The sequence below is a fragment of the Eretmochelys imbricata genome, chromosome 9 (genome assembly GCF_965152235.1).
Source record: "Eretmochelys imbricata isolate rEreImb1 chromosome 9, rEreImb1.hap1, whole genome shotgun sequence".
In the NCBI taxonomy this organism is placed as follows: Eukaryota; Metazoa; Chordata; order Testudines; family Cheloniidae; genus Eretmochelys; species Eretmochelys imbricata.
This window is the reverse complement of record NC_135580.1, coordinates 24354706-24370188: the sequence shown is the minus strand read 5'-3', so window position 1 is coordinate 24370188 and position 15483 is coordinate 24354706. Positions and strand designations below refer to the sequence as shown.

Genomic DNA, 15483 nt, shown 5'->3' with positions numbered 1-15483 from the left:
ACTTCATTCACTTCCAGCTGTTCTTCTGGTCTGTTTAAGAGAAGATGAGTTGTTCGGAAACAGCACAGAGCAACACTATTCTGGCTCGGACAGTCTGAAAGTCCCACTAAGAATTAGCTTTCTAAAATACAAACTGGGTGTTTTTCTTTATTTTGAACTGTTTCCCCAGAAAATATACTTCAGAGAGTCCATCTTCTCTTTTGGGGACACCTGGGTATGTATGGTACATTAACAAGTCCAGGCACCTTGTAAGGATTCCAATAGGCAGAACTACTGGGTTATAGTTTGATTTAATTTTGCTAATATAGCAAATATTTTAGTTATTATATGGTAAATCAATAAATAGACTTCTGATCATCAATAATCCTTGTGGTAATCATTTAAAATTAGTCCTGTTTTAGATTTGTTCAGTTTGCTAATTAGTTTCAATACATTTCTTTAAAGCATTCTGATGACTAGTTCTTTTTCTAGATGTCCCAGGATGAGACGGTGTGTAAATATTGTGGAGTCAGCTATCTGATCCTTCACGAGTTTAAGCTGATGGAAGACAAAGTAAAAGCAATGGAAAAGGAGATGAAGTTTTATGAAGGAAGCGTAGAGCGGGAAAAAAGACTTCAAGCACAACTACAGTGTCTTAGTCAAGACTTTGAACAGTGCATGGCTGAGAGTGAATCAAAAACAGAAAGGTTGGAACATGATATTTGTCCTTATATTTTTTCATATTAACACTCTCATCAATGTAGTTGAAAGGATGGTTTCAGAATGGCTTTCCTTCCAGAATCAACCTGAATCAAGTGTAGCTCATACCTGAATACATTTTAGTATTTTAATTTAAATCATAGTTTGAAGCATTCCTTAGAATCAAATATTTACTACCTGAATAGTTTAGAGCCAGTCAACAAATTTAAGTGAAAGAAAGGTCAGATTACTTCAGAGAAAGCTATTGACAAAGATGGAAAATACCTTTATTACTGGAGTCATAATTTATCTAAAATTGTTCAAATCAAATTTAGACTATTATGGTTGACAGAATAAGGATTTTACATTTCTGAAATGTGTACTTACTGCCTTACAATAGGTACAATAATCTGCTAAAGAAAAAACAGAAACCTTGCACTGAAAAGCTTACAATTCAGTTTCCAAAAAGAATTATTTAGAGCACTGAAACTGATGTGAAATTGGTTAGTACTATATGTGTGTAGTTTTGAAAGGGCTTCTAAGTTCTTATTTCTAAGTCCTACTTGGGAACCCATCTTACAAACATTTACTGCCATGCAAAATGCAAGTTATATTGTGGTAGTCCCATTAACGTAGTGGGAGTTTTGCCTTCATAGGAACTACAGTAGATTGGCAGTACCAAATGCATAAATATTTCATTTACTATATTTTATCTGTTGGTTGATTTTGCTTAGTGCCTACATTCATCATCATAGCAGTAATAAAACTGGAGAACCAAATTAACAAGTTCATTCAGTCAGACAGTTATTCTCAAAAAGGAAGAAAAAGTCCTTTTACATTAAAGGGCATAATCAACTTGAATTCTAGACAATTTAAAAACATTAGTTACAAGTAGTTTCAGGTACACCCACTGAGTCCTCTTCCCTCAGTTTTTATGGTTCTACTGTCACTTTTTTTTTTTAAAGAGGTCTTTCTCTTCCTTGTGACTATGTGAAAACCTAACAAGCAACAGGAGAAGCAGGGAAATTTGACTATACATCTAGTTCTGCAACATATGTTGTTTTCACTATGTTTTAAATATCTGTCAGCGCTGTACCACTCTCCAGTATTAAACTGATATGAAATGGCTTTAAACTGATGGTCTTGGGTGCAGTGATCAAGAGTTATAAATGTTTCCTTTCTCAATTAATACAAATAGGTGAGTCTGCATTTTCTTCTACCTATTTATCAGCAAGTATTATTTTAAAGCTGAAACCAGAAGCATTAGTTATGAAATTCTGTCCTTTTCCTGGGCCCACAGTGTAGCTTTAGTTGTTGCATCCGCAAACTGATTATTTAATATTGCACCATATATGTCAGCTTAGTTTTTGGAAGACAGGAGAAAGCTAAACGTGGAAATTGTGTTTTTAAAAAAGCCTTTTCCTACTTCTGTTCCTGCCTTCATCCTTCTTACTTTTTCTCCCACTATTTGTTTGTCCTTTTTTCTACCTTTCACCCACACTAACTATAAATATTTTTTCAGATCTAAGTTCCTAATTATGCATCTTATAGTAGTCCATCTTGGATATTTGTTGGTGATGATATAAAGAACTTGGTTTGGTATGGAACTTGTTTGTTATCGTCATTATAAACGAGTTTCCACAATATGTTGATTTCTTTTTATTTGATACTGTAGGGTTGTTGGAGATGTACTATATTTCACCTTCTATTGTGGATATGCCATTACATGTTTTTTGGTGATCCATCATGACACTAGCAGATTTCTTACCAAAATAATAGTGTACCTCCACTACCATCTTTTGTAAAAGAAATTCAGTATTTTTTGGCTTCTCCGAGCCCGAAAAGTTTTGAGGAGCTGGTTTCCATTATTTTCTCTCATTTTTCTGCTTCTCTAACCAGACTTCACTCTATATTCTGTACCATTTCTTGTGCCCTCATTTTCTGTGCTCTTATTTGAACCAGTATGTATTTTCCGGTTGTAGGTTTAGAATATGATTCTAATCTAAACAGTACCATTTTGTTTTTATTTTAATTTTATTTTAATTTTATTAATTAGCAATAATGTGGTGTTTGTGAAAGGTGAGTATGTGTTGCTGATTTCGCTAGACACTGAAGTCCTCTGACCATGTAATAGTATGGCATGAGCAGCAGCAGCACTGAAAGCTTCCCTGCAATGCCTTACCACCCTACATTGGCACTGTTCTGGAGAGACCATCTTTAGGGGTGAAAGAGTGGTTGTAAGTCTTTGTCCAGCCACTCATCAGCCTAATTCTAAAGACTGTCAGTTGTGGTGTTAGCTTTTGTGAAATGGACTGAAACTGCTAACTCATTACACATTGAGCATTAACAAGCCCTATGATAGTAATAACTTTCATTTAGAATTCACTTGGAATGTCTTAGAAACACTAGAGAAGAAACACTGAATTGCACTAGTGGCCTACAGGGAAAGCACTCCGTCATCCTTTAACAGTCTTGTGAGCCATGCAAGGAGACTAATAATTTAACATGACTGTAACATTTGAGATTGAGTTAGAGAACATCTTCAGCAGTCATTGCCAATAAATCTTTACTCCTATAATATGTATGGCCACTCAGAGTTACATAATACACTGTCTGTAGCCCTTTCCGCTTATTGCAGTGTTTTTGATTTTTTTTTCCATTCTGGGCTCAGAGCTTGGAATAAAGAAGAAATAGATTCTCTGTTTTCTTTGGTTCAAAAACCCTTTTTAGAAGCATGCATTTGCTTCTAATTGTTTTTACAGCCCTGAGCATCAGTTACACAGTGAATAACGGTAACATTCAGTGTATTAGCAGATGATGTAGCAGCACATTCTTCTTGCTTAGAGCTGTTTGCTAGGGGTGAACTAAATTTTCCATTTATCAGTATTTTTGTGACAAAGCTTGAACAGTTAATGAAAATTTCACCAATGCATTTTTCCTCCCGGAGGCCTTGCCCATACTATAGGCTTGATTCAAAGCCCACTGGAGTCAAAGGTTATGTCTACACTTGAAGCTGGGGGCAGACAGGCCATTCATCTGGTTTTAAGCTGGATAGTCCTCTTTTTCTATGATTTGTCCCTTCTCCAGTTCAAAACCAGATGTGGTTTTGTCCAGTATCACCGAAGGGGGATGCCATTTTGAAAAGCACGCCGCTCCACACCTGCAGGCATGACTTTTCTGCATCTTCACACCAGCAGGGGGGTGGGGTGCTTTCAAAATGGCTTTCAAAATGTGTGCGAGGTCGCACGTGTGTGCAAGGTCACGCTGGTGGGGGTGGGCCCATTCCCTTCCCAGAAGTACTGAAATGTCCAGTATTTTGAGGATGTGGCAGTGGCCATTCTAGCTGGGGGTGTGCTTCTCAGCTCAAGTAGACATACTTATGCTAGCTCTGATTGAGCTAGCGTGCTAAAAATAATAGTGTAGCTGCAGTAGCACGGGGAGCAACAAGCAGTGGCCTGAGTCTGGGAGGCTTTGTACTGAGGGCAGCTAGCCTATGCTGCTGCTCACTGCTACCATGGCTGCACTACTATTGTTAGCATTCTAGTTCCAAGTGTAGTAGTAGCAAAAGGAAGTTCTCCCATTGACTTAATGGGGTTTTGATCCAGCTGTATTTGAATAATAAAAATAAATAAGTTATTGTGCCTCATTACGTACCTTTTCTAAGTATCCCGGCTCATTGCTGCTGCCGTATTAAGTTGTTACATTTACTGACCACTCAGTGCATTGCCATGGTCCTGGTTTTTGCATGGGTGAGATGGGGCTGGCTAGAGAGGGAGGTTTCATCAGTGGCCAAAAATGCCTTTTTTAATTTGTGGTTGGCCAAGAGACTGGCTGTGTTTCTCTCAGATACAGACCCCATTCCTTTTTTCCTTTTAGATTAGACTACTGTGAGTTGCTCTACCTGTTGGTAACGCAGAGTGGGGCTGGGTTGCGCCCCCTCCCTACCCACTGTGGGGGCTGGCTTGGGCCTTGCCACACACCCTCCCAAATGTTCCTCCATGCCCCTCTAGGGAGGTGTGTCCCACAGCTTGGGGACCACTTCCATAGAGAGAGAGCCATATAAGTACCTAGATCAGGGGTGCGTAATAATTTTTGCAGGGGGGCCACTCCATGAATTTTGGTAAGTCATCACGGGCTGCACATTTCTACTATATTAATGGAGGGTGCAGAGTCTGGGAGGGAGTTTGGTTACAGGATGGGGTTCTGCCTGGGGCAGGGGGTTAGGGTGTGGGAGCAGGTGCAAGGTGAAGGCTCTGGCCGGGAGGTGCTTACCATTGGAGGCTCCTGGCTGGTGGCGCAGCAGGTCTCAGGCAATGGATGGCTCACTCTGGAACAGTTATTCCATACTGAAATTGGTCCATTGTGGTTACATGTCTGTCTTCAATAGGGAGTATTGCTGGCATATGTATTCCTTTCTGCTTCCATCAAGAGTTACTGTATAGGAGCAGTGATAAAAATATTCCTTTGAAATCACTGTATGACTTTTAGTAAATACCATAAGATAGTGGCCTGAGGAAACGAATAATGAAAGATACTATTATTCAAAACTAGGCATAAAGATTACGACATAGGGAGAGTGTGGGATTTGTAAATTAAATCTAATGGAGAACTCTTCTTGTGTGTGAATGAGCTGTATATCTTCATGTTTGCATAATGATTTAGAGTTCAGTGGTCTGTTTATATTGAAGCATGGCATATTCTGTATTATGCTGACATGGTGGGATATAACTAGAGACACTGAACAATCTTTTTTTTCAGAAATTATGATATGGTAGATGGTCTTTCATTCTGATTAAATGGAATTTCCAGTTAACAGAATATTCCTTTTTAATGATAATACTGCTGTCTAGTGAGCTGCAGAATTATAATGAGCTCATCAGATTACCAAACAGTCCTATGGAGATGGGAAGAGGCACTATGTCTAATGTGAAAGGATCTAAGCCTGCTGTTTACCCAGTGGCAAGGGCAGCCATGAGAAGTCCAGTATAGCAGCTCAGCATGGATGGAATACGTTTAACAGGTGGTGTGGGAAGTATTTCTTATATTTCTTATTTGTATGATCACTAAAGGGAGACTTAGAGCTGCTACTAGAGAAGCAAACAGACAAAACTAGCCCAAGACTGAGATTAAATTCAAAGGCCTATCATCAGTAAATTGTTAGAGCCCTAATTAAACAGAATTGTCAACAGAATTGTCATCCTGATTAATAGCAGTCTTTACTATTAAATAAGTATAACTAGGTTTGTCAGTTGGTTCTCTGAGAGATACATTCTGGGTACCCACCAACCTGTGTGTAACATGTGTGTATTTTGGTATCTGCAGTTGTGTATACTAATACTGTTTGTTAAAAATTTGGTACAAGGCAATTCTTTGTGCTGTATTAGTTTATGTACGTTTAAACTACACAGTGTGATATAGTGACTTAACATGCCACGTCATGTTGCTTTACCAAGCTAATCAGTATCCTTTTAACCTAAAAGTAGTGGGTATTTTTCCAGTATTTGTAGTTTGGTGTGAATGGCAGATATTCTGCTTTTGTCAAGTTCCAGAGGTAACCTAATATAACATGTCCCATGCAATAAATCACATGGTGATACATCATAACTGATGTAATGTAACAGGATGCAGTGTACCTATAATAAATAAGAAATAGTTAATCAGAAAAGTAGTGAATAACAAGAGCAAACATGTATTATAGGAGTTGTTTGAATATTTGTCTCTGGTGATATGCAGTTACTTTGGTCAACAATTGCCTACTATCAGCATGTCTGACTACATTTTTAAACAGTGTTTAACCTCTTATGTTTGTCTCATTATTTATTCCTCTGTATGTCTTCTGCGTTCTGAATTGTTCTTACTTTAGATACATAGAGTACTTCTTCCTCTTATAATATCTTCTTGGTATATCTGAACCGGAAAATCTCTGTTTACGACTGAAGTTTTAATCCTGACTAACACTGAGAAGACATTTGTGTGAATTGACCTAAAGCTGAAGGATCTAGCACTGTGCATAAGTTATTTGTAACATTTCATCTGATATGAGTGTATCAGGAATGAATTTTGTGAGTAACTTATTCCATACACATTATGGATGGGTCATAAATAGGAAACTCTCTGGCTACATGGACATGTGATTTTACATGTCGTATCTTACTAAGATGCTGATGGAAGATTCAGCACTCAGGAATGTCTTGCAAATTTGCATTTTGTTTACTTAGCTGCATGCCACAAAATGCTGTAGTCCTTATTGCTTTCTTTTTGGAATCCATTTTCTTGATGACCATAATCCTGGCTTAAGAGAGAGTCCATTACAATGTTTCATGATACATGCATGGCCTTATTATATCTATGATATTTTTGTCATGTATGTTGTCTGCCATGATCCTCATGGAATGTAATTAGGTTATCTAGACACCTCTGGCTGGCAAAACATAATAGTGCGTCATATGATACTATAACTAGTTTTTGACTTGGACAAACTTTATATGGAGCTGAGATAATGAGGTGTTTATGGGGATGATGGCATACATGGAAAGTACATTCTGTGGACTAAAAGTAGTGGACCTGTCTAGCCAGATCTGAAGGGGCAACAGCATGTTGGGGGCAAAAGCTGTCCCATAGTAAATGAAAAGCAAACAAAAAAAGTCAGGATACAATAAATCCTGCTGCCCTTGTAAAATGCAGAGCTAGTCTGAAATTTTTCACTTGCATGCTGTTCTGAAGGGTAGGATTTTGGACCTTAGAGTACTGCATATGTTTGTACTTATCTAGTATTTGGAAAAAAACTTGTAGTTGAAATTAAATTAAATTCCCCCATAGGAAATGATCATGAAAACAACTTTGTTTGATAAATTTGGCAATGTTTTCTTATTTTGTAAATCGGGGTCTAAAATTTGCAGCCCGCGGGCCATCTGCGGCCCATGAACCTCTCCAATGTGGCACGCGGGGCTCCAGCAGTTTTGGGCCCCACCTCCCCCCCAGGTGATTTACAACGGCCTGGGGTCCCGGCAGTGCAGAAGAGCTGAGCAGCGTCTGCCTGCTCGCTCCATGTGTCTGCCGGCCCATCCCTTCAGCCCCGGGGCGGGAAGGGGCTGTGCCTCCACATGCTGCCCCCACCCTAAGCACCCCTGCGGCCAATGGGAAGCTGCGGGGTCGGTGCCTGGGGGCAGCAGTGTGCGGAGGCCCCCTGCCCCACCTTGGAGCCCCAGGTAAGCGCTGCACCCTCCGACCTCCCTCCCAGAGCCTGCACCCCCTCCCCACACACCCCCTCCTGCCCCCAAACTCCCTCCCAGAGCCTGCAACCCAACTCCCTCCTCCTGCACCGCCACCACCTGCCCCAGCCCAGAGCCTGCACCCAGCACCCAAACTCCATTCCAGAGCCTGTACCCCAGATCCCCTCCCCCACCCAAACTCCTTCCCAGACCCAACCTCTCACCTCTCCTGCCCCCAAACTCCCTCCCAGAGCCTGCACCCAGCACCCAAACTCCCAGAGCCTGCACCCCAGTCCCCTACCCCAGACTTCCCCAACCCAAACTCCCTCCTAGAGCCTTAGGCAGGTGTGGGGTGGAGTTTTTTGGGGAGTGGAGTTTTGGGGGGCGGGTTCTGGGCGGCATGAGTGACATTACTGGCTCGCTGGGAGGATTTGAGGACTGGCAGTGGCCCTTAGATAAACTGAGTTTGAGACCCCTGTTGTAGATGTGTTGCATTATCAACATTCTGTGCTTGTTTACGTTCAATAAGGTAAAATTTTGCTTGTTTTGAAATTAGAACCTTAAGCCCCTATACTTTTCTATTCAGTTTTACAAATAATTTTTGGTTTCATTAAATTATTTCCGTTGTATCCCTTTTTATGCTAGCATATTTTAAATGAGAAAAAGTAAGACCAAGAAAAACATGCTTGTTGTTGGCAGCAGGTGTTTGAGATCTTATATTGATACTTTTCGCAGAAGGTATAAAGAGTTTATGAAGCAGACTCACCATACTGGGCCCTGAGGATCCTGCGTACATCTGTTGTGTTCAGGCAAAATGAATGTCCCACTAGACTTTTACTTGGCCTCTGTAATTTCTCAACCTCCTCTAGTGTCTCTCATAAAAATGAGGCCACCGTTTGGTCCTTAATCTTTACAAAATCATGAACTATGCCAAATCATAGCAATTTGTGTATTATATTCTTCATCTTTATATCAACCTGTGGATTACTAGCCGAAAGGTTTGTCCTACTTAATGCCAGTGCTTGAATTGTATCCTGGGTGTGGAGTTTTGGAGTGGGATGGTTGAAGTTTTCCAGAAGTTCAAGACCAACAGCAGTTTGAAGGCTAAAAGTAAAAGGACAGGTTTCACACTTAGTGTATCTCTCCCTGAGTTTAATGAAAGCAGCTCACAATTCTTTTGGGGAAGACTCTGCCTTCTCCTCTGTGGCTGTGGAGAGCCTTCCTGCAGCAGGATTTAAGATACAGCAAGCTAAGGCCTTTTTACTTCTGAATGAGAGCATCCACACAGGCGTTTAATGTGCTTTCATGTATCCAAATTAAAGTCACACCTTTTAGTTGATTATCTTAACTTTCCTGAGTGTCCCTATGTAGACAAGCCCTGTTAGAGTTTGTCAGAGAATATATCCTGACTACATGCCAGTTCTCCTTAAAAAGATACTGATACCTTATAGAGAGCTTTGGAATATATTATATTGGTTGCTCCTGTAGCGCATAATTTTCTGGGTTTGTGTTCTTTATTACAAGGTAATTTATCTGCAGTTAGCTTGCTCTTGTTTGCTTCTGCTTCTTATCCCCCCAGTAGTCCTCTGTTTTAAATGTCATATTTCAGCATTGAGAAAATGACTGAGTCAGAGGACTGTGCTGTTAAGTAGGAATAAGAGGCAGATGGACTCCTATTTCCTTGCCACCACAATTAAGAATAAAGAACAAGGCATGAGAAATATATTAAAAAAAGCAGAATTGTTTCTAAATGGAATGCCTTGTTGAAAAACAGTTGTGTAAGAAACAGAGTCATTGACTGAAGTTTAAAATATGTCTTAGAAAATATACTCAGCTGTTTCTGTCATGCCTTCGAGTCCTATATGGGGAAACATGAGAAGAGTTCCACATCTTTTACTAGGGTAGAGAGCCTCACTGATTGACAAAATACTATAATCACCACTGTAATATATTTGTTTGCATTGCATTGATGTGTATCACTTGGTACATAAAAAGGAATAATTTCATAAAGTAAATGAGAGTTCTGCAATGTGATACAGATGTTTCATGTGGGTGTTGGAATTTAGCATGTGGGCGCTCCTTAAAGGCTCAATTGTGAAAGACAAATAGATATATTATTTTGCCAAGAGGTGGCACATGGATATTGAATTCAATGAGCACATGTGTTTTGCACAGATCAATTGCCAACAGAACGAAGCAGTGTGGTGCCCCCTTTTCTTTGTAGAGGGAGTGAGCATGTGCTCAGTGCTATAATTTTTCAGGGCCTTTATTCATACAATTTTACTTCATTCTGAAAGCTGAGGCTAAGAGGAGAAGTGCACAATAGTTATATTATATTATACTTGGAGAAAAGGTATATTTGTTTAGAAGAGGTATGGAATTAACTAAGAAATAGTGTATTTGACTCTTTTTAATGAATCAGTAATATGTGCCAATTTAATAGTGCATATTATTTTAATTAATCAGATCATAGCTTTATTAAATACAGTAATAGCATTGGGGTACTATACCAGCCAGCAGAAAACCAGAAAGTGGTTTCATATAACAGGGGTTTTTTTGTATGGGTTTTTTTAATATTTGCAAAATAATAATCTGTGAATTCTGTTACAGGTGATGGTACAGATGGTCTCTGCTTGTCTCTGTTGTTGCTCTCCGAGAGAAATTCAGGCCTTGTGCTGGCCCTCTGCACAAGGCTAATGGGGTTTAAATGGGATTTATGTGATGCCAAGGCCTTGTGTTAGTCCTCTGGGTTGAATTAGGGGCACTTTCATACTTATGAAAATCACAGACAAGAGTTAGATGAGTTCCAGGAAGGGGATAAATTAACACAATGTCCTGGATAGTACTAGGAAGATGATGCCCTCTCTCTCTGACTACTAGATTGACTCTTCAAGCTAGGAAGAGGTATGCTTAATTGACAAAATTAAACATTCAGTTCTAATGTTAGTAAATGAGCAGAACTGATTCATAGGTCCTGCCCTTCAAAACTGATAACCTCTAGTCCAGAGGTGTGCAAACTACTGCCTGCAGGCCACATCCGGCCTGCGGGACCATCCTGCCCAGCCCTTGAGCTCCCCACTGGGGAGGCTAGCCTCTGGCCCCTTCTCCACTATCTCCCCCCTCCCCCCCGTAGCAACACCACTGCGCAGGCAGTGCTCTGGGCGGCGGGGCTGCGCGCTTCTGCAGGTCAGCGGCAGCGTGTCTGTCTCCGGCCAGGTGGCACTGCTGCCAGACATGCTGCTCTGAGGGGCACAGTAAGGGGAACGGGGCGAGAGGTCCCGGGGGGCAGTCAGGGAGCAGGGGGTGGTTGGATAGGTGTGGGAGTCCTGGGGGGCCTGTCAGGGGGCGGTTGGGTAGGGCAGAGGTTCGGGGCAGGGGGCAGTCAGGGGATGGGGAGTGGGGGGGGGTTGGATAGGTGTGGGAGTCCTGGGGGGCCTGTTGGGGGTGGGGGTGTGGATAGGGGGCGGGGCAGTCAGGGGACAGGGAGCAGGGTGGTTGGATAGGGGCGGGGGGGGGGGTCCCGGAAGGGGGCGGTCAGGGGACAAGGAGCAGGGAGGGTTGGATGGGTGGGGGGCTCTGAGGGAGGCAGTCAGGGGGCAGGAAGTGAAGTGTGAGGGGTCGGATAGGGGGCGGGGGCCAGGCTGTTTGGGAAGGCACAGCCTTCTCTACCGGGCCCTCCATACAGTTTTGCAACCCCAATGTGGCCCTCGGGCCAAAAAGTTTGCCCACCCCTGCTCTCGTCTTTAAGGATTTATTCCTCTGTTCAAAAAGGGCTCTGAAGGGTCTAACCTACTTCTCTCCCAAGCTGATTTCCAGCAGTGTGTTTGTTCATCCAAAAGCAGATGTGTTTAGTAACTTTATCTGGGTCAGACAAAAGGCATTATTTAGAAGAGATGAAAAACAACTGTCAATGGAAAGTGGAAAGAGTCATGTTAATCTGCAGGAGAACAATTTTGCTTCCTTCCTTACTAAAAATATTAATTAAAAATAATATTTTAAACTCTTTTTTTCATAATTTTGACATCTGAGAATGGTCCCACATACTGCAGAAGATTAATGGGTGGAGAAATGGTTAACTACCCTCTAGGTGTTTGAGCAAGTAGTGCTCTTTGAATCTATTTAAAGTAATTTTGAGAGGAATGTATATTTTAGTATAAGGTAGAAGGGAATTTTTCCTACTTGAAAAATGTAACCTTAGAAAAGTGCATTCTGTCTATCTATAAAATTGATACAGTGATACCTATCACACTGTGGTGTTGTAAGGCTTGCTTACTTAATATATGTAAAGTGCTTTGAGACCCTTGGAAGAGGGTCAAGTGAAGTGCAAAGTATTCTTCACATTCATGTTCAATTACTATAAATTGTGTGTTTTTTAATCTCAGTCTATGTCCTGTTTTACTGATTGGCTGAAGGGGGCTTGCACAAGCAGCTAGCTGATTGTTTTTGAGGAAATTCTTAGCTTTCATCAAAATGAAAAGTTTCTAGCCATCCTTTCTTGCTAAGATAGCCTTAGAGAAGTAAATGAATTGTTCGCTGCAGTTGGCATCAACAAGCAGCTAAGCATTTTCAGCAGGAAGCTGGAGTGGGGAAGACCTAAAAATTTCCTTGACATATACTTAAAAGTGAAATGAGTCAATTAAGTTTAGGATATATCTTCTCCCAAATTCTTAGACCAGTCTTGTGTATAGAGGTATGAAAATGATGACCAGGATTAGTTATACTGTGTATATTGAAGCAAGCAGTTTTGAAGATCTAACTAGAAATGCTACAGCTCTCCTTGTTAAAACTCAGATTTAAAAATGCCTTTTTCCCTAATCTTGACAAACTCAGAATTGGATGAAAGTTTTAACACCTTTAGCTTGATTTTAAACAGTGTCTGTATTAGTGGTAAGTAAGGTTTTCAACTGAATTAAGCTAGCTCAGTTGAGCTAACTTAATTAGAAAAAAGGCACCATTTTCCTAGTCTACACGAGGACTCTGAGGCTAGGATTGCTCACTCAGGCCATGCTTCAGGTACACATGTAACTGCTGTGACAGATGAGAACTCCCCTCGCACATAGTTCCTGCACCCCCACCTTGCTGACTGTGCCAAAAGTGTGCGTGTGGGATTTGGGGGAAAGCTGCTGCACCAAATGGGACTCTTGCAGCCTGCTTCTTTCTTCCTGTCAATGCATGGTCAGTTCTAGCCTCACGTTTCAATAAGTGGCACTGGGAAGAAGTCCTTCAACCCCACACTGCCTGTGGGAAACCCTTGCCTCTTCCTGGTCCCCACACCAACTAAAGGAGACCATGCACAGCCAGAAGACACCCACCCACTGTGAGAATCAAAATAGATCCAGAGTATGAAGCTGAAATGTTGCTAGGGAATGGGAGAAGTATCAAAGTCAAGGCTCCCACAAGCCAGTGGCTCATCACGCTAACGCAGTTAGGCACATCAGTTTCATAGCCAACAGTACACCAGGGAGTGATGTGTCCAGCATCACATCTGACCGTCTTTGAATGTCCTAATCTGATATATCAGGTTCCCATTTTGCAGCTTGGTGAACTGGGAGTGACCTTTCAGTGTGAGATGAAGGGAGACTGAAACCTACAACTTTCAGGATGGAAGTCAAGTGACTTAACCACTCAGCTGCCACATCTTTAAAAAAGTATGGAGAAGTATGGAGTTTATTAATTGGGGGGGGGGGGGGAAAGAGTATTCACACAGGAAATCTCCTATGTATCACCAACTGAGATTCTTTTTTTCAAATCATTCAGTGGCCTGTTTAATGTTTGGTTCAGAACATTAGAACTATCATTCTGGATTAAACCAATGGCCCATCTAGCCCAGTATCCTGTCTCTGACAGTGGACAGACCAAAGCTTCAGGAGGAACTATATAGAAAAGGGCAGTTGGAGTGATCCATCCCTGTTTTCCCCTCCCTTCTGGCAATCAGAGTTTGAGGTCACCGTGAGCATGGGGTTGCATCCCTGACCATCTTGGCTAATAATAATTGATGGACCTATCTTTCATGAATACACCTAGTTCTTTTTTGAATCCAGTTATACTTTTGGCCATCATAACATCCCACAGCAGTGTGTTTCACAGATTAATTGTGCATTGTATTAAAAAGTAGAAAAAAGGGAATTTTTAGGTCCTCCCCACTCCCCATCCATCCTAAACTTCCTCTTGTTTGTATTAAATGGGCGGCCTATTAATTTCATAGAGTGACCTCTAGTCTTTGTATTGTGGGAAAGGATAAATAACACTTTTCTGTTCACTTTTTCCACACCATTCATGATTTTATAGACCTCTATATAACCCCCTTAATCATCTCTTTTCTAAGATGAGCAGCCCTAATCTTTGTAGTCTCTTCTCATATGGAAGCCATTCCATACCCTGAATCATCTTTATTGCCCTTTTCTGAACCCTTTCCAGTTCCACTCTGTTTATTTTTATATATATCTATATCTTTCTGTATGCCCTCTTTATTTCAATTGCTAGTTTTATATTATGCTATCAGTGTCACACAGTTATAGCATGAAAAATAGATAGGTTACCAACAGGAAAGGAGTTACAGCAACATTCCTACAAAATTTTAGGCACTCTCCTATGTTCTTGCTTACATTTCTCTAGAAAATAAAAACATATTATGTAAATGCATGAAATCATACAGTTGAAAAAATGCTGTTCATTTAGTTCACCTCCTTCAGTGCTGGTTCATTCCTCGCAGTATACATTAGTTTTTCCAATCAGTTATTTAAATGATTCAAGTGATGTAACTTCTTGGGCTTTTCATTGTCTGTCCCACCTTCTGCTATCACAGGAATTCATTCATGTGCTATATACCCACAAGATCCTAACGTATTATCATTGCTTAGCATTCCAGAGGAAGAAAAAAAAATCCTCGCTAATATGCTGTGGAGGGCAATCCCCATATTTAAATGATGTATCTAGTGTTATTTTTACCCAGAGATACCAGACTTGCATATAAGAGACAATAAAATACTGTTGTATAAATAAAAAGAAAAGGAGTACTTGTGGCACCTTAGAGACTAACAAATTTATTTGAGCATAAGCTTTCGTGAGTTACAGCTCACTTCATCGGATGCATTCAGTGAATTTCCACTGAATGCACCCGATGAAGTGAGCTGTAGCTCACAAAAGCTTATGCTCAAATAAATTTGTTAGTCTCTAAGCTGTCACAAGTACTCCTTTTCTTTTTGCGAATACAGACTAACACGGCTGCTACTCTGAAACCTGCTGTATAAATGTTTCTCAAATAGTAGTTGATTGTGTACATTCAGAAACTGATTCAGAAGAGAACTTTTAATGTGTTTAATACTCTGTTTCATGGTATACTTTGTGAAACTCTGTATGATCCAAATTCAAATTTTTTTATTTTAATATTCTTGCTACAGTTTCACATTGCCAACTGCATGTTACAAATTGACTAATATTTTTGTTTGTTCATACTGCAGGATCAAGTCAAAACTGCATTTTGTCAAAAATACAATTATTATTCTCCAATAGTATAAAGGTCAGATAGTTTGTTACACTGAGTTTTTTTATTGGTTTTCTGACTGCTCTTTTATCAAAATGATATTGTGTGTGT

At 40.6% G+C, this 15483-nt stretch overlaps 1 protein-coding gene across 1 annotated transcript in view; it reads left to right on the top strand.

The window, feature by feature from the left end:
- Positions 1-471: 471 nt before the first annotated feature.
- The window catches only part of LEKR1 (leucine, glutamate and lysine rich 1), a 106262-nt gene continuing 91250 nt past the window's right edge, over positions 472-15483 (top strand). Inside the window, exon 1 of the mRNA XM_077827121.1 lies at positions 472-686. Coding sequence (XP_077683247.1) covers positions 472-686 — 215 coding nt within the window. The remainder of the gene's footprint in view (positions 687-15483) is intronic.